Genomic DNA, 23,383 nt, shown 5'->3' on the forward strand with positions numbered 1-23,383 from the left:
TGTAGGGAAACGGCCACGCCGCCTAACGATTGGCCAGTAGATTTAGCTCATTAAACATGTGAGTTGCGGCACACTGTGTGTGTGTGTGTGTGTGTGTGTGTGAGAGAGAGAGAGAGAGAGAGAGAGAGAGAAAGAGAGAGAGAGAGAGAGTGTTAGTGTGAGTGTGAGTGGGTGTGTGTGTGAGAGAGAGAGATAGACAGAGAGTGTGAGTGTGTGTGAGAGAGAGAGACAGAGTGTGTGTGTGTGTGTGTGTGCGTGTGTGTGTGTATGTGTGTGTGTGTGTGTGTGTGTGTGTGTGTGAGAGAGAGACAGAGAGAGAGAGACAGAGAGTATGAGTGTGTGTGTATTGTATGTGTGTGAGAGAGAGAGTGTGTATGTGTGTGTATATGTGTGTATATGTGTGTGTGAGAGGGAGAGAGGGAGAGTGTGTGTGTGTGTGTGTGAGAGAGAGAGAGAATGTGTGTGAGAGAGAGAGAGAATGTGTATGTGTGTGTGTGTGCGAGAGAGAGAATGTGTGTGAGAGAGAATGTGTATGTGTGTGTGTGCGAGAGAGAGAGAATGTGTGTGTGAGAGAGAGTGTGTCTATATGTGTGTGTGTGTGTGTGTGTGTGTGTGTGTGTGTGTGTGTGTGTGTGTGTGTGTGTGTGTGTAAAGGTTTAAATGCGCTGAAATCGCACTTCTGCTTCAGCTTATTCCACACTAAGGTAGGTGTCAACACATTCACACATCTATTAACAAGAGAATTTATAACACAGCTCATATTTTATCTGCTTATTTTATGTACATGTTTTAATATAAAGAAACCATGACAACATCCTTCAGCATCACTGTATGTGTAAAGCTCTAATAGACTCATACTCTAATACTACTGCATTATCCCTCTGCTTGGGTTACTGTAGGGTATAATGTACTGGCCTATTTCAGGGTTTACTTTTTCTGCCTTTTATTTAAGAAAAAAATGCAGTCATGATCACAGATAGGTGGATTGCATCATCCTGCATAAGGTTTATTCAGAGTCGGTCCTAATCAGTGAGGATACCAAATAATTCATGATTATAAATACTTATAAATAAATCTACGGGTCATCTGATCTTCTTTTTAATATATTGTGCGTTTAACTATACAGACAGTTTAATGTAATATTTAAGTGGGTTATTATTGTCATTCCTCTATATAGCTTGTATATATTGTAATAACATGTAGCTTCTCAAGGAGAATAAATACACAGCACAATAAATACAAATGAAAATAAATACACGGGACAATAAATACACAGGACAATAAACTCAGAGAACATGGACTGTAAACTGTAAACTATTATGTAGTTTAGCAGAAGGTATAGTGGTAATATTTGCCCCAAAAACAAATTTCATAATAGAAAGTGTCTGATGCTGTTAAGTATGCAGAGGCATGTGGTGGTGTTGAGTCATATACAGGGTCAGGTGTTTGACTAGCCCAGGTAAATGTATTGAGGCAGCAGGGTCAAGAGACAAGTCAAGTCAAGGCAAGTCGGGTGTTAAGTAACATGAATACCTGAGGCAAGAACGTGTCTGCTGGTGGTGGAAGCAGTCTGTCTACAGTCTGTCAGATAACTAGAGGATAAAGAGTCCATGAGACGAGTCGAGGGAGAAGAAGTGAAGGAGTAAGTGGGGTAAGAAGAGTGAGAGGGGAGGGAGGAGGTCAGGAAGTGGTTATAGGTACCTCGGGATTCGGCCTGGTTCCACCAGATAGTTTTCTAGGGCATTATTGTGATCTTAATTATGGAAGATTTCTCCAAGCCCATATCTTTGTGTAGAAAGCTATGTTTTTCCTTTCGACGGGTCTGTTTGGCCCTGACTTGGTTCATCATGTTGCATTGTGTCCAAGCACAAAGATATAAAAAAAAGAAATAAATAGCTGTACACCAAAGAGGACTATCTTTCACCATGACCAAACAATGGACACTGATAAAGTTGATCTTTTAGTAATGTTAGTGTTTCAAAGTGTATCTAGAGACAGAACAGTTTGATCCAATATTTATTTCACTTTAACATGAATATTAAACTTTAAAAATTTTGAAATAGAAATCTAGCCATGCATCAGTCTTGTTGCTATGGTGATTCAGGAGAATGATGCTTTTCAAATACATCTGATTGATAAGTTGTTGTTTTTTTTGATCAGTTTTTATTGATAAAATAACATTTTAAACACATTCATTGGTTTAATTATGATGTTTTTTGTCTAATTAATGTGTAAATATAATAATTATCAAGATATGTTTGTTTAATGATTAGTGGGCTAGCTAACAAAAGAGTGTTAAACACACACTTGGATAATGTATGAACAGAGTACATAAAGTTTATATAGGTAAAGTTTGCCTGGACTTTAACCTGACATTAATATTTTCAGTCCTAACACTTGAGTGAACTGAGTGAACAGTTTCTGATTATGACTAAAGAAAAGACCAGATGCTTGGTTTCTAGTGTCTCTTCCCTTATGTGTGTCTTGCATCAGCCACAAAGCTGCGATCTTCTGTAACAGCATGAATCAGCGCATTTACTGTAGATTGATTTCAAAATGTCTTGATTAAACCCCAGCGTAGGTCAAGGTAAACCTGTAGCAGTGTGTAAACTTTACTTACACGATTCGGACAAAATTTTGACACGCTGTGTTCATCATGTATGAACTGGAATCTTTAATATGAGCATTTGACATATTTATTACTGACCAAAACAAATTAATCTATCATGAAAGGATTCATGGAGGGGGAAGCATGTGAAAATCTTAATGCACAGTAATCTCGGTGAAAACAGTCCAGAACATGAGGCTAAAGCCAAATCCATCCAAACAGTGATCATCAGACAGAAGGTAAAAACCCAGGAGAAGTAGAATAAGGAACTGGGGTGAAGACTGAAGAAGCAAAAAAAAGCAAAAGCTTGGTATCGTCAGGCGCTGAATGTAAACTAAACACATACTTACACACAGAGCATGAGACATGAATGAAGGGTTTAAATAGATAAAAATAAATCAGGAAGTAAACTACAAACGGGTGAAATCCATCAAGACACATTAAACTAACAAACAGAGACAGTACAGAGCAGAGACAGGACAGGAACGTGAACAGAACAAACGGATAAAACCACAGAGCAAAGAGGACGGGAGTGGCGTAGGGCCGAGGGGGAAAGATTTGTTATGTGATATTAACAGGAATACAAAATGATGAAGTACACTCTGCCAGTATTTTACACCTGCGTCATTCTGTTAAAGATAAATAATCAAGGACCAAGCAGTGAGGACTCTTTCAGCACGGACACTTACTGTATGAAAACTTCACCATTTCAACGATTACACACCTTCATCTGTTTGAAGATCTGTGGAGATACAACCATACATTAACCCTGTGAATGAGCTGTTACTATAGAAACGATAATGTGTCGGAGCGAGTGCCGTAAAAAGTCACAGCTCCTGTTCTTCAACACCTGGCTAATAAAGATTATTTAAATATTTACAACTATATATTATTTTTAAATTTGAAGTTCTGGAAAAATATCAGAAAGGCCTTAGCCTTGGGGTGTCTGTGTGTCTGTGTGTGTGTCTATGTGTGTGTGTGTCTGGGTGTGTTACAGCCAAGGAAGAGAAAAACTTTAAATTTGCAAAATTGAAAAATTGGATCTGAAAAATACTATTTATATTTCATTTGCACATTTCACACTTGTACATTTGTACATACAAATTGTATATATTGTATATGTCATTCTGTTACACTGTGGAGCTTCTGTCACTAAAACAAATTCCTCGCATGTGAAAACTTACCTGGCAATAAATCTGATTCTGATTCTAATTCTGAAACCATATTTTTCAGTTCGCAGATCCAATTTTGCGAACTGTAAAATTGTAAAATTTCAAAAAAAGTAAAATTGTCTCGGTTTTTAAAGTGTTTCTCTTATTCGACTGTAACATGCAGGTAACCTGTGACACACCTCTATCACCTGCCTGGGGTGTTTTTTTTTTTATTCTCTTCCCACTAGTTTAGTCATGCCCACAGGCCTGTTTGCCTCAGAGTCAATCTGCCCTCACGCCATGAACAACACGTCTCTGATAAGCAGAGAGGACAAGCAGAAAGATAAGAACCAAGTGCAGAAAGGAATGGAGGAGAAGGAAGAGGAGGAGAACGTCATGGAGAGGCACTGGATCCGTCCAGATCTGCCCAGCAAGTGCACGTGGCAACTCGGGGAGCCGAAAACGAACTCGCCTCATGTCCACGCAGAACGGTGAGGAACGGTTCCTCGACTTGTTTTCATCACTTTAGATGGTGTATGATGTTATAGTAGGATCCTGCATCACAGTGAGTTTCTCCTAAATACTGTCCTCATTTGATGACATCATCGTTTTTTATTTAAACCTAGAGGGAGTGAACGAGTCGGTGAGTGAGTTAGTGAGAAAGTGAGAGAGTGAAGAATGTTTATTAAACCAGTCCCTTTTCCTGCAGGACGAAGACACCCAGCATTCTGCCCAACATCCTGACACACATCGGAAACACGCCGCTGGTTCGCATCAACAAAATTCCCAAAAAGTTCGGGGTCAAGTGTGAGATCTGTGAGTATGTGTGCTATAAAACACTGAGTTTGTACATTTACACAAATGTTTCCAAATCATTGAACTGAATGTTTCTCTTCCTGTAACATGCTCAGTTTGTGTACAAACACATGAATTACTCATCACTCTCCTAAGCAGCTGTGCAATTCGTAATAGGTCACATGACCATTTCTACTCAAAAAGACTTTTTTCCTTTTCATTCTGACCTTTTACTGACTTCACAAACCAGCAGTTTGGATCTGATGCTTCACTGTGGTGTAACTCTAATCCTACACTTTAGCCTTCACAAGATGTCCTTTCACTGCCACTGAGGACCTCTTTGTGTATTAATCTGACCCTCTATCTCCTGCGGTCACTTCTCTGTCTTCTGCACCGACCTCTGAAATACGAAGCAGAATTGGCCCGAGTGTGTGTTCACAGGAATCCAAAAGTGTCAGGAGAGAGCTTGATCGAAATGGGGCTTAAAAAAAACATCCCCAGGTTCTTTAATGTGTTTAAAGTGACTGTGATCCTTTATGTGGTGCTTTCACTTTAGTATGTTATTGACTTGTATTAGACTGAAGGTTTAGGTGAGGATTTATACCAGTTATACAGGTCAGACCGGCTGCACAAACCCAAGCTGTATATACATCAGTGTCATAGAAAAAAGAGTGAACAGGAATCTGGTTTTTCTGTAACATGGCGAGGCGTTTCTTTGTCTGATTGGCTTCAAGAAATAGAACAAAGAGCAGCTGGTAAGGGAACAGCTGATTATAGCTGATATAACGTAAGCAAGAACAGAAACTACAGAACAGAAACTAACTTGCAAATTGGATGTATAAAAACGCATAAAAAGTAAATGAGTGCAGAGATGTTTTTTTTTAAACATCCACTATATTGTTTTTTTCTTAAATGAAAGCGTTAATTGGACTGTTTGGGCTTAATTTAGTGTGTGTGTGTTTGCAGTGGCTAAGTGCGAGTTCTTTAATGCTGGAGGCAGTGTGAAGGATCGCATCGCCATCCGTATGGTGGAGGACGCTGAGAGAGACGGCATCCTCAAACCCGGAGACACCATCATCGAGCCTACTTCTGGAAACACAGGTGTGGCCTGAATAATAGGATGGATAATATATTCGTTTAAGGGTGGGGCTCCACCCCTAATTACAGCTTTGTTTATATCACATGGAGAAATTCCTTCAATTCAGGCACTCAGCTCATCAATGGGGGGAAGAGATGGCTTAAGTGGTTACGGCTCTGGGTTGTTGAGCAGAGGATCAGGGTTCAAGCCCAAGCACTGACAAGCTGCCACCTTTAGGCCCCTTGGAGCAAGGCCCTTAAGCCTCCCTGCTCCAGGGGCGCTCTAGTAATATATATGAGACGAGCAAATTCTCTTTTTCATTCTTTGAATGTTTTTTTTTTTTCCTTTCTTTTTCTATTACCGACGTGATGAACGTTTTTCAAAATGATGATCACAGCACAATAGCTGCAGTCCAGTGAAGTCTGCTTTTATTATCGATCGCTCTAAACAGGTCTTTTCCCTGCCAATGCCACACTTCTATACAGGAAGTAGATTCACAGAGACCAAGATTTTTAAGAGGACATGGAATCAATTGTCTTGAAAACAGGGATCTGAACGGGGATCTGTGTGGGGTAGTTACCAATCAAATTAATCAAATGAGTGTGTGTGTGTGTGTGTGTGTGTGTGTACTCAGGTATCGGCCTGGCCCTGGTTGCAGCAGTAAAAGGTTACCGCTGTATCATCGTCATGCCTGAGAAAATGAGCATGGAGAAGGTGATTGTGTCTCATAAACTTAAAGATAAAACATTGAGCTTCGAAGGAACAGAAAGCTCAAAATCTAACTGAAAACTTGGATCTAGTGTTGAACAAGTGTTTATTGCATCATAGAACATATCAGCCTATTAGCTTTCAGTATGCAAATGAAGGACACTGGTTTGTATGAGTAGGGGAGGGGCTTGTGGAGTTTTCTATTGTTAAGAGTCATCATTATCTGGATTTTTATTATTGCTGGTTAAAATGTTGTGGTCTTTGAAATGTAATTAGTGTGACTTGATATAAAAGATACAAACAGCTCTGTGTTTTTAACTCAGGTGGACGTGCTGCACGGCCTTGGGGCCGAGATCGTCCGGACTCCGACCGATGCCCGTTTTGACTCTCTAGAGTCTCACGTGGGCGTGTCCTGGCGCCTGAAGAATGAGATCCCCAACTCCCACATTCTGGATCAGTACCGTAACCCCAGCAACCCGCTGGCTCACTACGACAACACGGCCGAGGAGATCCTAGAGCAGTGCAACGGTAAATCTACATACAGAATGTACACACACATCTGGTCTAGAAGGTGTGTGTGTGTGTGTGTGTGTGTGTGTGGAGGGGGGGGTGTTTGGTGTGTGTGTGGTGTTTTGTGTGTGTGTGGGGGGGATGTTTGGTGTGTGTGTCTGTCTGTGTGTGTGGTGTATGTGTGTGTGTGTGTGTTTGGTGTGTTTGTGTGAGTGGAATCACATCCTGACTGTACATCTGCAGGTAAAATAGACATGCTGGTGGCCGGAGCTGGAACAGGTGGCACCATCACCGGTGTCGCACGCAAGCTGAAGGAAAAATGCCCAAAGATCCAGGTATGGCTCGAATCTGTCCATCACAACTCACCTTTAATTCTTTACATTCACCATCTGTCCAGCATCTCATTTATCATTTCCTTATTTCTTCAGTTTATTGTTGTTGTTTTTGTTCTTTAAGTTCTTTCATTCATTGTTTCATTTAATTCTTTCTTTCTTGATTCATTCCTCATGATTCTCTGATTCTTTAATTTGTTATCCCTTTTTTTAATTCTTTCATTTTCATTCTTTGATTCAAATTCAGATTTTTTGTTAGTTCCTCAAACACTACGGTGTTTCAGACTGTTTCTATTTTTCCAGCTGAAGTGAGAATGAGCCGCTCGCCTCCCTTTCAGCAGAACACACTTATTACACACTGCAATTTTAATCCGGTGTGAACAGTAAACTCTAAATCAGGGGTGTCAAACATACAGCCCGCGGGCCGGAAGCGGCCCGCCAGGGAGTTCAGTCCGGCCAGGGGGATAAATCTGCAATATGAAAAAAAAATCATTTTCATTTTTGGCGGAACTACCAGCAGATGGTAGTACTGAGCTTAAGGGTCTGAGTGGCATTTTAGTCAATAACTACTGAGCTAAACTCTGTTACTACACAAATAACACCTCTTTTCTATCGTAGTAATGTAGAGAGGCAGCTACAACCGTGTTTTGCTAGTAACAGTGTTTAACTCAGGAGTTATTAACTCGGGAAACTCCAATCTGTGAATATGCGGCCAACTTCCTGCTCCTCCAGTTCTCTCCAGCGCTGGAAAGCTGATCCTATATTAACACGGGTCCTACTTCTTGCCTTATCGTAAGCCTTTCTTCACTTTCCATCCATCCATCCATTTTCTACCGCTTATCCGGGCCGGGTCGCGGGGGCAGCAGTCTAAGCAGGGACGCCCAGACTACCCTCTCCCCAGACACTTCCTCCAGCTCTTCCGGGGGAATACCGAGGCGTTCCCAGGCCAGCCGAGAGACATAGTCCCTCCAGCGTGTCCTAGGTCTTCCCCGGGGCCTCCTCCCGGTTGGACATGCCCGGAACGCCTCCCCAGGGAGGCGTCCAGGAGGCATCCGGAACAGATGCCCGAGCCACCTTAGCTGACTCCTCTCGATGTGGAGGAGCAGCGGCTCTACTCTGAGCTCCTCCCGAGTGACCGAGCTCCTCACCCTGTCTCTAAGGGAGCACCCAGCCACCCTATGGAGGAAACTCATTTCGGCCGCCTTCTTCACTTTCTTTCTTTGTTTTTATCCTCCATGTCAATGTTAAAACCGCTTTCTGCTAATGTCACACATGCGCACTGAACACTCTCACCACCACATATTGACAAGACCCGCCCCTTTCTACTCATTGGCTACACATTGGTTTTGATTTTTGTTGTTTGGTGGCCCAACGCAGTTTTCTGAAGCATTTCTCAAATATCGGAGACCCCACCTTTACATGAGATTCTAAAATTGGCTGCTACTCAGGACATAATGACTGATATTGATGCACTTGTGCAGGCTAAAAGATGCCATGTTTCAGGGGCAAATTGATAAAATAAATTTGTTTACTTTAAAAAACATACATACTTGCGTATTAATTAACAATTTTTACAAAGATTATTTTTTTAAAAACAGCTGCTACTTAAGATTTTAAGTGTGTGGAGTCAATTCATGTATTCAGAATTGCTTCCTGGAATTGGAAATTGGATTTAAACCGTTTCTATATTTTGATGTTTGATTTATGTTAAAATGCAGGACAGTGTTTTTAAGTTCCACAAACCTGTGACTAAATGTTTTGTGCCATTGTACAATAACTGTGTTCAGTTTTTATGCATAATGCACTTAAATAAATGTTAAACTGGGTAAAAGTGTTGTTGAAATTGCACATACTACTTAGGTTGTTCATAATATATTTTTGTAAAAGGAAAATTTATTTAATATGAAGATTTTTATAATTTACTTCTTCTTTGCACTAATACAAAGAAAAAAGTGGACTTATCGTTAGTTCTATGTAATTTTGCTATGAGTTTACTGGTCTGGCCCACTTGAGATCAGATTAAGCTGTATGCGGCCCCCAGACCAAAATGAGTTTGACACCCCTGCTCTAAATCAAACTGAAACAGGAATTAAATAATTACACAAGAACAAATAAAAGAATCATCTAAAAAAAAGGAATCAAATTAAAATGGTATAAAATTAAAGAATGAAAATTAAAAAAAAAAAATCTAATCAACTCAATTAAAGAATCAAATAAACAATTAAATCCAAAACAAAATTGTAAAAACTTTAAGAAAGGATGATAATAAAAAAAAAAGTGAAAGTGAACAAATAAGAGAAAAGGAAGGAAAAAGATTCAATGAGAATGACAGAATTAATAAAGGTGAAAAAGGTGGGGGAAAAAAAGTAATGATTGACAAATCAAAAAATGACAACAGAAGAAAAGAATTGGATAATAAGGCAGAGACAGTGAGTGAAACAGTCAGAAGAAGAATAAAGGAAATATACTGTAGTTAGAAATAATTGTACTAATTGTAGAAATAAAGAATGAAAGAATGTAGAAAACTGAACTGATAAAATTGTACCAATTAGTAAAAGTATTAAAGAATGAAAAAAGGAAAAAAGTGTTATGAAAAAAATGAGTGACGGCATCTAAGAAAAAAATGACAAAATCAAAGAAGAAAAATTAAATAAAGATTAAATGTCAAACCAGGTGTGAAAAATGAATAAAGAGAGAATGAATAAATCAGTGAATCAAAGATAGAAGAGAAACTAATGTGAATATTTCAATGATTGTGATTCATCTCACTGATGTGGTCACATGACCAATTCGATAGACGTGTATTGTGTGTGTGCGTGTGCTTATAGATTATTGGCGTGGACCCCATGGGCTCGATCCTAGCAGAGCCAGAGGAAATTAATAAGACCGATAAGAGTCAGTACGAGGTGGAGGGAATCGGATACGACTTCATCCCCACCGCGTTGGACAGATCTGTGAGCGGGTGTTCGCTGTTTTTCTGTGATTGTGTGTATCAGTTGTGTGATTCAGTGACAGTTAATGACCCGTTCATTTCTTATCGTCAGGTGATCGACGGTTGGTGCAAGACCAGGGACGAGGAGTCCTTCAACATGTCACGCATGCTCATCAAACTGGAAGGACTGCTGTGTGGTACGCACACTAATCACAAATTTTTCAGATTAAACACAAAAGTTTTGCTTTATTTATATATTTATAAACCATACCCTCTTTATAGTTTCAGTTAGAATTAAAGCTGCAAGCAGCATTTCCCGGATTCAAGCGTTTAAGGCCTTAAAGGATTTTCACATACACAAAGTGACCCGCAAGTTACAGAGGGTGGCACCCGCTCCTAACCTAGTGTCTCTAATACAGAAAAGCTTACCAACGTGTTGCACAATATATGTCATGTGAAGTACTCACCTGTCCAGTTTTCCCTAAAATAAACAAAGTCATATCCATAAAGCGAAGAAACACAAGCATCCAGATGCAGAACGAGTGACCCGCAAGTCACATACACAAAGTGACCGGCAAGTTATAGCGCCACCAAGTGGCCAATCGCCACGGTTTTTGAACTGATGACCTCAGTTTGACCTCTGACACACGTGAAAGAGGTCAAACTGAGGTCACAGTTCAAAAACCGCAGCGATTCTCAGAATCAGAGTCAGAATCTTAAGAATTCAATTCTTCACAAAATTGGGTTTTTGGACTGTTGGTGGCGCTAGAGGGCTTTTTTTTTTAAAAATAGTGATTTTTCCGTTATAGCACCACCAAGAGGCCAATCGCCGCGGTTTTTGAACTGTGACCTCAGTTTGACCTCTTTCACATGTGTCCCAGGTTTGGTGTTGATAGCTCATTTAGTTCTTGAGTTATTGACATTTTAGTAAAACTGGCTCCTCACAGTCCAAACGTTTTGGGGCCCCTTAAGGACCCTGAATCAAAATTTCGACTTTATTTTGAAAATTATTGTCATCGAGACTCCAGAGAATATTACTCCACTGGATTGGTCTTGATCAGGCGAAAAACCTAGGACTAGTTAGCAAAAGTAGGTTTCGGATTAAATGCACTATAGTGAAAAAATTTAATGGCGGAAATGAAATTGGAGATATACGTTTTTTAAGTCATGAGCCAAGGATTCCAATGATATAAAGCACTTGAGATTTGGACATAGGGGTTTTAGGGGTTATGGGGACAAACGCGTTGAGGGGCGCTGAAGCGCCCCAAATTGTCAGATTCCGCTGAGACCTTGGCCCTGAGTAACTGTGACCAGTACTACCATCTGACCAACTTGGGCTGCACGATCGTTTCTATGGTGGAATAATAATAATAATAATAATAATAATAAATATAGCTGCAAGCAGTGATACCGGGGTCAAGCCGATCAGATGCGCTCAGAACATGTCGCTGATGAACCATACCAAGTTTCGTAGCGATATGGCATTGTATTGGTAAAATACTGAACTTGACGTGAAAATTCAAAATGTGTGTGTGTAAGTGTGTGTAGGTGTGAGTGTGTGTGTAAGTGTGAGTGTGTGTGTGAGTGTGTGTAAGTGTGTGAGTGTGTGTGTAAGTGTGAGTAAGTGTGCGAGTGTGAGTGTGTGTAAGTGTGAGTGTGTGCGAGTGTGTGCGAGTGTGAGTGAGTGTGAGTGAGTGTGTAACTGAGTGTGTGTGTATGTGAGTGTGAGTGTGCGAGTGAGTATGTGAGTTTGCGAGTGTGAGTAAGTGTGCGAGTGTGAATGAGTGTGTGTGTGTGTGTAAATGTGTGCGTGTGTGTGTGTTCCTCGTATGTGAAAACATACTTGGCAATAAAGTGTGTGTGTGAGTGTGCATCTGTGTGTCTGTGAGTGTGTCTGTGTGTGTGTGTGTGTGTGTGTGTAAATGTGTGTGTATGTGAGTATGTGTGTGAGTGTGCGAGTGAGTATGTGAGTGTGCGAGTGTGGAAACTTGGTATGTTTCATCAGCGACATGTTCTGAGCGCATCTGATCGGCTTGACCCCGTGTGTGTGTGTGTGTGTGTGTGTGTCTCTCTATGTGTGTGTGTGTTTGTGTGCATGTCTGTGTGTGTCTGTGTGTCTGTGTGAGTGTGAGTGTGAGTCAATGTGTGTGTCAGTGTGTGTGTGTGTTCCTCGTATGTGAAAACATACTTGACAATAAAGTGTGTGTGAGTGTGTGTGTGAGTGTGTGTGTGAGTGTGTGAGTGTGTGAGTGTGAGTGTGTGTGTGAGTGTGTCTGTGTGAGTGGGTGTGTGTGTGTGTGTGTAAAAGTGTGTGTAAGTGTGTGTGTTCCTCGTCTGTGTGAGTGTGTGTGTCTGTGTGAGTGTGAGTGTCTGTGTGTCTGTGTGTGTGTGAGTGTCTGTGTGTGTCTGTGTGTGTGTGAGAGGGTGTGTGTGTGTGTGAGTGTGATTGTCTGTGTGTGTGTGTGTGTGTGTGAGTGTGTCTGTGTGAGTGTGTCTGTGTGTGTGTGTGTGTGTGTGTGTGAGAGTGTGTTTGTGTGTCTGTGTGAGTGTGAGTGTGTGTGAGTGAGTGTGTGTGTGTGTGTGTGTTTGTCTGTGTGTGTGTGTGAGAGTGTGTGTGTGTGAGTATGTGAGTGAGTATGTGAGTGTGCGAGTGTGAGTATGTTTTCGATTGTGAGTAAGTGTGTGTGTGTAAATGTGTGTGTGTGTGTGTGAGTGTGTGTGTCTGTGTGTGTGAGTGTGTGTGTGTGAGTGTGTGTGAGAGAGTGTGTGTGTGTGTGTAAATGTGTGTGTATATGAGTGTGTGTGAGTATGTGAGTGTGCGAGTGTGTGTGTCAATGTGTGTGTAAGTGTGTGTGTTCCTCGTCTGTGTGAGTGTGTGTGTCTGTGAGTGTGAGTGTCTGTGTGTGTGTGAGAGTGTGTGTGTGAGTGTCTGTGTGTGTGTGTGAGTGTCTGTGTGTGTGTGTGAGTGTCTGTGTGTGTGTGAGTGTGTGTGTGTGAGTGTGTGTGTGAGTGTGTCTTTGTGAGTGTGTGTGTGTGAGTGTGTGTGTGGGTGCCTGTGTGTGTGTGAGTATGTGAGTATGTGAGTGTGCGAGTGTGAGTACGTGTGTGTGTGTGTGAATGTGTGTGTAAATGTGTGTGTAAGTGTGTGTGTGTCCCTCATAAAGACCTTTCTGATTCTGGTTCTGATTCTGATTTTGCAAGAATTTTGCCTCTAGGCCTTACGATTCAGCACAAAATTGGGATTTTGGACTGTTGGTGGCGCTAGACGGTTTGAGCTAGACACACCAAAGTTGCTACAGTAACTTCTAAGACTGGCCTCTACATGTGTGCCAAATTTCATAACTTTCCTACGTACGGTTCTATGGGCTGCCATTGACTTTAATGACGGACGGAAGAATAATAATAATAATAATAATAATAATAATAATAATAATAAATATAGCTGCAAGCAGCGATACCGGGGTCAAGCCGATCAGATGCGCTCAGAACATGTCGCTGATGAACCATACCAAGTTTCGTAGTTATATGGCATTGTATTGGTAAAATACTGAACTTGACGTGAAAATTCAAAATGTGTGTGTGTAGGTGTGTGTGTGTAAGTGAGTGTGTGTAAGTCTGAGTGTGTGTGTAAGTGTGTGTGTAAGTGTGAGTGTGTGTGTAAGTGTTTGTGTAAGTGTGTGTATGTGTGTGTGTGAGTGTCTGTGAGTGAGTGTGTGTATGTGAGTCAGTGAAGGTGTTTGTGAGTATGTGAATGAGTGTGTGACGTGAGTGTGAGTGTGTATGTGTGTGTGCGAGTGAGTATGTGAGTGTGCGAGTGTGAGTAAGTGTGCGAGTGTGAATGAGTGTGTTTGTGTGTGTGTGTGTGTGTGTGTGTGTAAATGTGTGTGTAAGTGTGTGTGTTCCTCGTATGTGAAAACATACTTGGCAATAAAGTGTGTGTGTGTGTGTGTGTGTGTGTGTGTGTGTGTGTGTAAATGTGTGTATGTGAGTATGTGTGTGAGTATGTGAGTGTGCGAGTGAGTATGTGAGTGTGCGAGTGTGGAAACTTGGTATGTTTCATCAGCGACATGTTCTGAGCGCATCTGATCGGTTTGACCCTGTGTGTGTATGTGAGTGTGTGTGTGAGTGTGCGAGTGTGAGTAAGTGTACGAGTGTGAATGAGTGTGTTTGTGTGTGTGTGTGTAAATGTGTGTGTAAGTGTGTGTGTGTTCCTCGTATGTGAAAACATACTTGGCAATAAAGTGTGTGTGTGAGTGTGTATGTGTGTGTGTGTCTGTGTGTCTGTGTGTGTGTGTGTGGGTGGGTGTAAATGTGTCTGTATATGAGTATGTGTGTGAGTATGTGAGTGTGCGAGTGAGTGTGCGAGTGTGGAAACTTGGTATGTTTCATCAGCGACATGTTCTGAGCGCATCTGATCGGCTTGACCCCGTGTGTGAGTGTGTGTGTGAGTGTGAGTGTGAGTGTGTGTGTGTGTGTGTGTGTAAATGCGTGTGTATGTGAGTATGTGAGTGTGAGAGTGTGTGTGTAAATGTGTGTGTAAGTGTGTGTGTTTCTCGTCTGTGTGTGTGTGTGAGTGTGTGTGTGTGAGTGTGTGTGTGTGTGTGAGTGTGTGTGTTTCTGTGTGAGTGTGTGTGTCTGTGTGTGTGTGTGTGTGTGTGTGAGAGAGAGTGTGTGTGTGTAAATGCGTGTGTATGTGAGTGTGTGTGAGTATGTGAGTGTGCGAGAGTGTGTGTAAATGTGTGTAAGTGTGTGTGTTCCTCGTCTGTGTGAGTGTGTGTCTGTGTGAGTGTGAGTGTCTGTGTGTGTCTGTGTGTGTGAGAGGGTGTGTGAGTGTGTCTGTGTGTGAGTGTGAGTGCGTGTCTGTCTGTGTGTGTGTGTGTGTCTGTGTGTGTGTCTGTGTGAGTGTGTGTGTGTGAGTGTCTGTGTGTGTGTGTGTGTGTGTGTGAGAGAGTGTGTGTGTCTGAGTATGTGAGTGTGTGAGTAAGTGTGTGTGTGTAAATGTGTGTGTAAGTGTGTGTGTGTTCCTCATAAAGACCTTTCTGATTCTGTTTCTGATTCTGATGTTGCAAGAATTTTGCCTCTAGGCCTTACGATTCAGCACAAAATTGGGTTTTTGGACTGTTGGTGGCGCTAGACGGTTTGAGCTAGACACACCAAAGTTGCTACAGTAACTTCTAAGACTGGCCTCTACATGTGTGCCAAATTTCATAACTTTCCTACGTACGGTTCTATGGGCTGCCATTGACTTCAATGGCGGAAGACGGAAGAATAATAATAATAATAAATATAGCTGCAAGCAGCGATACCGGGGTCAAGCCGATCAGATGCGCTCAGAACATGTCGCTGATGAACCATGCCAAGTTTCGTAGCTATATGGCATTGTATTGGTAAAATACTGAACTTGACGTGAAAATTCAAAATGTGTGTGTAGGTGTGTGTGTGTGTAAGTGAGTGTGTGTGAGTGTGTGTGAGTGTGTGTAAGTGTGAGTGTGTGTGTAAGTGTTTGTGTAAGTGTGTGTGAGTGAGTGTGTGTGAGTGTCTGAGTGAGTGTGAGTGTGTGAGTCAGTGAAGGTGTTTGTGAGTATGTGAATGAGTGTGCGAGTGTGAGCAAGTGTGCGAGTGTGAGTGTGTGTAAGTGTGTGTGTGCGAGTGTGAGTGAGTGTGTAACTGTGAGTGTGTAACTGTGAGTGTGTAACTGTGAGTGTGTAACTGTGAGTGTGAGTGTGTATGTGAGTGTGCGAGTGAGTATGTGAGTGTGCGAGTGTGAGTAAGTGTGCGAGTGTGAATGAGTGTGTTTGTGTGTGTGTGTAAGTGTGTGTGTGTTCCTCGTATGTGAAAACATACTTGGAAATAAAGTGTGAGTGTGTCTGTGTGAGTGTGTGTGTGTCTGTGTGTCTGTGTGTGTGTGTGTGTGTCTGTTTGTGTGTGTAAATGTGTGTGTATGTGAGTGTGCGAGTGAGTATGTGAGTGTGTGTGTCTGTGTGTGTTTGTGTGTGAGTGTGTGTGTTTGTGTGTGTGAGAGGGTGTGTGTGTGTGAGTGTGAGTGCGTGTGTGTGTGTGTGTGTGAGTGTGTGTGTGTGTGAGTGTCTGTGTGTGTCTGTGTGTGTGTGTGAGTATGTGAGTGTGCGAGTGTGAGTAATTGTGTGTGTGTAAATGTGTGTGTAAGTGTGTGTGTGTTCCTCATAAAGACGTTTCTGATTCTGGTTCTGATTCTGATTTTGCAAGAATTTTGCCTAAACATACTTGGCAATAAAGACCTTTGTGATTCTGATTCTGATGTTGCAAGAATTTTGCCTCTAGGCCTTACGATTCAGCACAAAATTGGGTTTTTGGACTGTTGGTGGTGCTAGACGGTTTGAGCTAGACACACCAAAGTTGCTACAGTAACTTCTAAGACTGGCCTCTACATGTGTGCCAAATTTCATAACTTTCCTACGTACGGTTCTATGGGCTGCCGTTGACTTCAATGACGGACGGAAGAATGATAATAATAATAATAATAATAATAATAATAATAATAATAATAATAAGAAGAAGAAGAAGAAAACTAACGATAACAATAGGTGTCTACGCCCCTTCGGGGCTTGACCCCTAAATATAGCTGCAAGCAGCGATACCGGGGTAAAACCGATCAGATGCGTTCAGAACATGTCGCTGATGAACCATACCAAGTTTCGTAGCTATATGGCATTGTATTGGTAAAATACTGAACTTGACGTGAAAATTCAAAATGTGTGTGTAAGTGTGTGTAAGTGTGTGTAGGTGTGTGTGTGTAAGTGAATGTGTGTAAGTGTGAGTGTGTGTGTGAGTGTGTGTGTAAGTGTGAGTGTGTGTGAGTGTGTGTGTAAGTGTGTGTGTAAGTGTGAGTGTGTGTGTAAGTGTTTGTGTAAGTGTGTGTGTAAGTGTGTGTAGGTGTGTGTGTGTGAGTGTGTGTGTAAGTGTGAGTGTGTGAGTGTGTGTGTGTAAGTGTGAGTGTGTGTGTAAGTGTGAGTGTGTAAGTGTGAGTGTGTGTAAGTGTGTGTATGTGTGTGTGTGAGTGAGTGTGTGTGAGTGTCTGTGAGTGAGTGTGAGTGTGTGAGTCAGTGAAGGTGTTTGTGAGTATGTGAATGAGTGTGTGAGTGTGAGCAAGTGTGCGAGTGTGAGTGTGTGTAAGTGTGAGTGTGTGCGAGTGTGAGTGAGTGTGTAACTGTGAGTGTGTGTATGTGAGTGCGAGTGTGTATGTGAGTGTGCGAGTGAGTATGTGAGTGTGCGAGTGTGAGTAAGTGTGCCAGTGTGAATGAGTGTGTTTGTGTGTGTGTGTAAATGTGTGTGTAAGTGTGTGTGTGTTCCTCGTATGTGAAAACATAATTGGCAATAAAGTGTGTGTGTGTGAGTGTGTCTGTGTGAGTGTGAGTGTGTATGTGTGTGTCTGTGTGTGTCTGTGTGTGTGTGTGTGTGTCTGTCTGTGTGTGTGTGTAAATGTGTGTGTATGTGAGTATGTGTGTGAGTATGTGAGTGTGCGAGTGTGGAAACTTGGTATGTTTCATCAGCGACATGTTCTGAGCGCATCTGATCGGCTTGACCCTGTGTGTGAGTGTGTGTGTGTGTGTGTGTGTGCGTGTGTGAGTGTGTGTGTGTGTGTCTCTGTGCATCTGTGTTTGTGTGTGTGTGAGTGTGTGTGTGAGTGTGTGTGTCTGTGTGTGTGTGAGAGTGCGTGTGTGTGTGTAAATGTGTGTGTAAGTGTGTGTGTTCCTCGTGAGTGTCTGTGTGAGTGTGAGTGTCTGTGTGTGTGTGAGTGTCTGTGTGTGTCTGTCTGTCTGTGTGTGTGTGTGTGTGTGCGTGTGAGTGCGTGTCTGTGTGAGTGCGTGTCTGTGTGTGTGTCTGTGTGAGTGTCTGTGTGTGTGTGTGTGAGTATGTGAGTGTGCGAGTGTGAGTAAGTGTGTGTGTGTAAATGTGTGTAAGTGTGTGTGTGTTCCTCATAAAGACCTTTCTGATTCTGATTCTGATGTTGCAAGAATTTTGCCTCTAGGCCTTACGATTCAGCACAAAATTGGGTTTTTGGACTGTTGGTGGCGCTAGACGGTTTGAGCTAGACACACCAAAGTTGCTACAGTAACTTCTAAGACTGGCCTCTACATGTGTGCCAAATTTCATAACTTTCCTTCGTATGGTTCTATGGGCTGCCATTGACTTCAATGGCGGAAGACGGAAGAAGAAGAATAATAATAAGAAGAAAACTAACGATAACAATAGGTGTCTACGCCCCTTCGGGGCTTGACCCCTAATAATAATAATAATAATAATAATAATAATAAGAAGAAGAAGAAAACTAACGATAACAATAGGTGTCTACGCCCCTTCGGGGCTTGACCCCTAATAATAATAAGAAAACTAACGATAACAATAGGTGTCTATGCCCCTTCGGGGCTTGACCCCTAATAATAATAAGAAAACTAACGATAACAATAGGTGTCTACACCCCTTTGGGGCTTGACCCCTAAGAATAATAATAAGAAGAAGAAGAAGAAGAAGAAGAAAACTAACGATAAAATTAGGTGTCTACGCCCCTTCGGGGCTTGACCCCTAATAATAATAAGAAAACTAACCATAACAATAGGTGTCTACGCCCCTTCGGGGCTTGACCCCTAATAATAAGAAAACTAATGATAACAATAGGTGTCTACGACCCTTCGGGGCTTGACCCCTAATAATAAGAAGAAGAAGAAGAAGAAGAAGAAGAAGAAGAAGAAGAAGAAAACTAACGATAACAATAGGTGTCTACGACCCTTCGGGGCTTGACCCCTAATAATAACAATAATAATAATAAGAAGAAGAAGAAGAAGAAAACTAACGATAACAATAGGTGTCTACGCCCCTTCGGGGCTTGACCCCTAATAAAAATCCTAACAAAAACAATAGGTTTCCAGCGCTTCACGCTTGAACCCTAATAATAATAAAAATCCTAGCAACAACAATAGGTTTCCAGCGCTTCGCGATTGAACCCTAATAGAAATCAGAACGAATACAATAGTGTTCCAGCGCTTCGCGCTTGAACCCTAATTATTTCATCTAGGTTTAGAGTTAAAGGGTGCCAATAGTTTTGGATTTGAATGCATTGAATCAAATATAAATGGATATTAGATTAACGTGTGTGTGTGTGTGTGTAGGTGGTAGTTCAGGATCAGCCATGGTTGCAGCAATGAAGATGGCGAAGGAGCTGAAGGAAGATCAGCGCTGTGTGGTCATTCTGCCCGATTCGATACGGAACTACATGTGAGTGTCTGCTGATTGGAATTCTGCCTTCTGATTGGTCAGAAGGTGTCGATTAAATTTCTAAAACAGCAGCTGTGACAGCATAAGACGATTATATGATTGCGCACAAATCATGTAGGCTTGCATTACTATAGCAACAGCTCAGTCACAGGGGTGGTACAGCAGACGCTCCACTGATAATAAACAGATTAAAAAATGTGCGTAATCGATGTGTCTTTGTTGTTAGACAGTTGATGTAACGTATGGAAGGAGTCTCTAATGTCAGAGGTAAAGCTTTAACTCCAAGAGAGAGATGAAGTGAAGTGAGAGTCTGGTGAAGGAACAGCTGTTTACAGCTGCTGTAACATAAGTGAGAAGCAGTAGGTGTTTTGTGGATGTTACACAACATGAAATAGATAAAAATACACCATTCTTTATTTAATTAAGAAGCGTTAGTAAATCGTCGTGGTGAAAAGATTTGAACATGTTGTGATAATGAGCTACAGCTTCATCACACTACATCAATGATTATTTTATTTCTTTTCCTGTAACATCACAACAAGGAGGGTTTTATTCTTCACATCTTTGACAGTTATAATTTTCTCCACAGGACTAAATTCCTCAGCGACAAGTGGATGTGTGAAAAAGGCTTCCTGAGAGAGGAGGACCTGATGATCAACAAACCATGGTGAGGATCTCACACACTCACACACACACACAACATACACACATTCATTCATACCTACATACATACATACATACATACACACAGACACACACACACACACTCTCACACACACTCTCACACACACACACGCTAACACACAGACACACAAACACACTTTCACACACACTCTCACATACACACACACATACACACACACACAAACACATACACAGACACACACAGACGTGTGTTTTTGTCAGATTTTACACAACCCTGGCAACTTTATTGAGCTGCAAAATAGAACAAAATTTATGTTAAAAAGAATATAATTTCTGAAGTTTCTTCCTGGTGCAGGTGGTGGAATCTGACTCTACAGGAGCTGCAACTCTCTGCTCCTCTAACAGTTCTTCCATCAGTCAGCATTAAAAACACCATTAAGATCCTGAAGGACAAGGCGTTCGACCAGGCGCCAGTAGTCGAGGACAACGGGTACGTCCAAATAAACAACTGAAGCATGCAATAGTGAAGTCTTCACCTCCCCTTAACATAGAGAGACATGCAGATAGGCAGACAGATTTATAAAGGCTTTCACCATGATGCTCCCACCACCATGCCTCAGTTCCTAACCTGAAAACAATCCACTGAACACACAGACACAGTCACACACTCACAAGCTCCTGAAGAAATGTTAAAAGATTGTGCAGAGGTTTATTTTAAATAATTAAATCCCTTTGTGTGTGTGTGTGTGTGTGTGTGTGTGTGTGTGTGTGTAGAATGATCATGGGGATGGTCACACTGGGTAACATGCTGTCCTCTGTACTCGCTGGGAAGGTCAGTCCTTCTGACCCTGTCAACAAAGTCCTGTATAAGCAGTTCAAACAGGTATAACCAACAGACACACACACACACACGCACATACATACAGTGCACACATACACACATGCTACCTCGTAAATATGTGGGCATGACCTGACACACCCACTGTCAGATATTTGTGCAGGCTGACCATGCACACCTCTGTGTACACACACACATGCTATAATTGCACACCATACTGAAAACACACACTGGCTATGAACATGCACTACACGCCAGCTACAGCTACACCTTTAATCACACACCACAGTCCAAATTCACATATTACACACATACACAGACACACACACACACACACACACACACACACACACACACACACACACACACACTAGTGTATGTATTTATCCGTTTATACACATGAGATTGAACTTCAGGCCAGATGAATTTCAGCCAAATAATGACACAGTCACAAACCTGACAACTACTTCATAAATGCTTTATAAAATGTGTGTCTGTGTGTGTCTGTGTGTGTCTGTGTGCGTGTCTGTGTGCGTGTCTGTGTGAGTGTTTGTGCATGTCTGCGTGTGTGTGTCTGTGTGTGTCTTTGTGCATGTGTGTCTGTGTGTGTGTCTGTGTGTGTGTCTGTGTGTGTCTTTGTGCATGTGTGTCTGTGTGTGTGTGTGTGTGTGTCTTTGTGTCTGTCTGTGTGTGTCTTTGTGCATGTGTGTCTGTGTGCATGTCTTTGTGCATGTCTGTGTGTGTGTCTGTGTTTGTGTGTCTGCGTGTGTGTGTCTGTGTGTATGTGTGTGTGTTTGTAGGTTCATCTTACAGATAAACTGGGTAAACTCTCCAGGATCCTAGAAACAGACCACTTCGCCTTGGTGGTTCACAATCAGATCCAGTGTAAGTATCTTCATCTTCTTTTTGATTAAAGTATTGGCACCCTTGGCTTTATCTATGGTGCTTAATTTCTTTATGTATCTATTATTCTCTAATTGCTGGATGACTGGAAGCTTTTGCGAGTTTACACACTGGTTAAATGATGGTTTTACTTTCTCTCTGTCTATCTTTTGCTCTTTCTGTCTCTTGTTCTCTCTCCTCTGTCTGTCTCACTCCCTGTCTGTCCTCTCTGTTTCTCTCCGTAGACCTGACAGACGGCTCGTCACTTCTGAAGAAGATGGTGTTTGGCATCGTCACGGCCATCGACCTGCTGAACTTTGTGACCACTCGTGAGAGGAGAGAGCGCTCGTTGTCTGAGTGCTCGCTCCCCGAAAACATGTAGCTGATCTCTGACACACACACACACACACATACACACACACACACTTTGTTTTACATATGTGAGAGTAAACATTACATATTTTTCTATTTTTTTAGGTTTCTTTTTCCTTCTCATGTAAATGCACGTTTATGAGCTTAAAGGTGCCGTCTGCAATCTGTTTAAACAGGTTTCTACACCTGTATTAAGAATTTTCACAGTTTTCTGGGACAGAAATGAAGTCCAACCCCAGTCAGATCACTGCAGCTTATCTCTGGCTCTTTTTTCCCTTAAAAGAAAACCTTGAATATTGTTGTTGATAGTTTTTTCAGTGTTTTCACTGCAGTAGAAGAATGTCAGTGTTACACTCTGCTCCTGTAATGACTCACTGACATCATCTGTGCTCTTTAAACTCGTTTTATTCACAATGCAGTAAAGATTAAACTGTTTTTGAGCTTTGTGTATACTTGAAGTAAAACAGAGGGAAGGTTTATCAGAACTTTCAAAATGAACACAGCTGCTACTTTGTTTTTTGATTTTTTTTTTGGCTTTCTGTATGAGGCTCGAAGAGAAGAGCAGTCTTCATTACAGAAAATACAAATAGTATAGAATTTACATATACATTTGTCATTTGGCAGACGCCCTCATTTTTCATCAAAAAATTCTTGTAAAAATGTATAATATTTTAGTATATATATTTCTTCTATATTATTGTTATACTGTGAATGATTATAGATGCTTTGGCCTTGTCTAAAGAACAATGGATAATTTTTCTTCTTCCTTTTCTTCTTTTTTATCTTTTACATGTCAGTTTATTGTAAAACTGCGTATAAAACGTGTTGGATGTAAATAAAGGTGTAAGTTATGAGGTGACCAGATTCATTACAAGCTCCAATATTTTTTTTTTTTTTTTTTTTTTTACAATTTTTAAATGCTCTTATTTAAAAATAAAGCTTTTTCTTCAGGGCAGATTGTGTGTGTTGTGTTTCCTGCTTTGTGCCACAAGAGGAAGCTGTGATTCAACACTTACTGTTAATGAACAGCTCCACAAATCGGGAGAAGTCAGAAATGACAGGTATTTGAAGTAATTTGAATTTTAAATTTCATAAATTTTAGACTGTATGGAGTAATACTGATAAGACCAACAATAAATAGTATTTTACCTGTAAATACTGTAAATAGTTTTTATGGTAGCACTTTAATAGTACATAAATAAACATTATTGAATTAATATTCAATATATGACTAACAAAATGGTTTAAATGTTATGTTAATTGATAAAAGCGTCTGTTAA

At 41.3% G+C, this 23,383-nt stretch overlaps 1 protein-coding gene across 2 annotated transcripts; it reads left to right on the forward strand.

Annotated features, from left to right (window-relative positions):
- Window positions 1-133: 133 nt before the first annotated feature.
- Window positions 134-22,955, forward strand: LOC132850454 (cystathionine beta-synthase-like protein). Of its 2 annotated transcripts, none has more exons than XM_060877066.1 (15): window positions 134-704; window positions 4,013-4,250; window positions 4,469-4,575; window positions 5,521-5,655; window positions 6,267-6,346; window positions 6,664-6,868; window positions 7,094-7,185; window positions 10,011-10,136; window positions 10,227-10,311; window positions 19,261-19,366; window positions 19,956-20,033; window positions 20,367-20,501; window positions 20,786-20,894; window positions 21,650-21,734; window positions 21,977-22,955. In XM_060877066.1, the coding sequence occupies exons 2-15, from the start codon at window positions 4,015-4,017 to the stop codon at window positions 22,111-22,113; spliced, it is 1,716 nt and encodes a 571-aa protein (XP_060733049.1). In that variant the 5' UTR covers window positions 134-704; window positions 4,013-4,014; the 3' UTR covers window positions 22,114-22,955. The 2 variants fall into 2 exon arrangements, with proteins under 2 accessions (XP_060733049.1, XP_060733048.1); XM_060877065.1 differs by having other exon boundaries at window positions 135-704; window positions 4,008-4,250.
- The last annotated feature ends 428 nt before the right edge of the window (window positions 22,956-23,383 follow it).

The sequence above is a fragment of the Tachysurus vachellii genome, chromosome 8, assembly GCF_030014155.1.
Source record: "Tachysurus vachellii isolate PV-2020 chromosome 8, HZAU_Pvac_v1, whole genome shotgun sequence".
Lineage (NCBI taxonomy): Eukaryota > Metazoa > Chordata > Actinopteri > Siluriformes > Bagridae > Tachysurus > Tachysurus vachellii.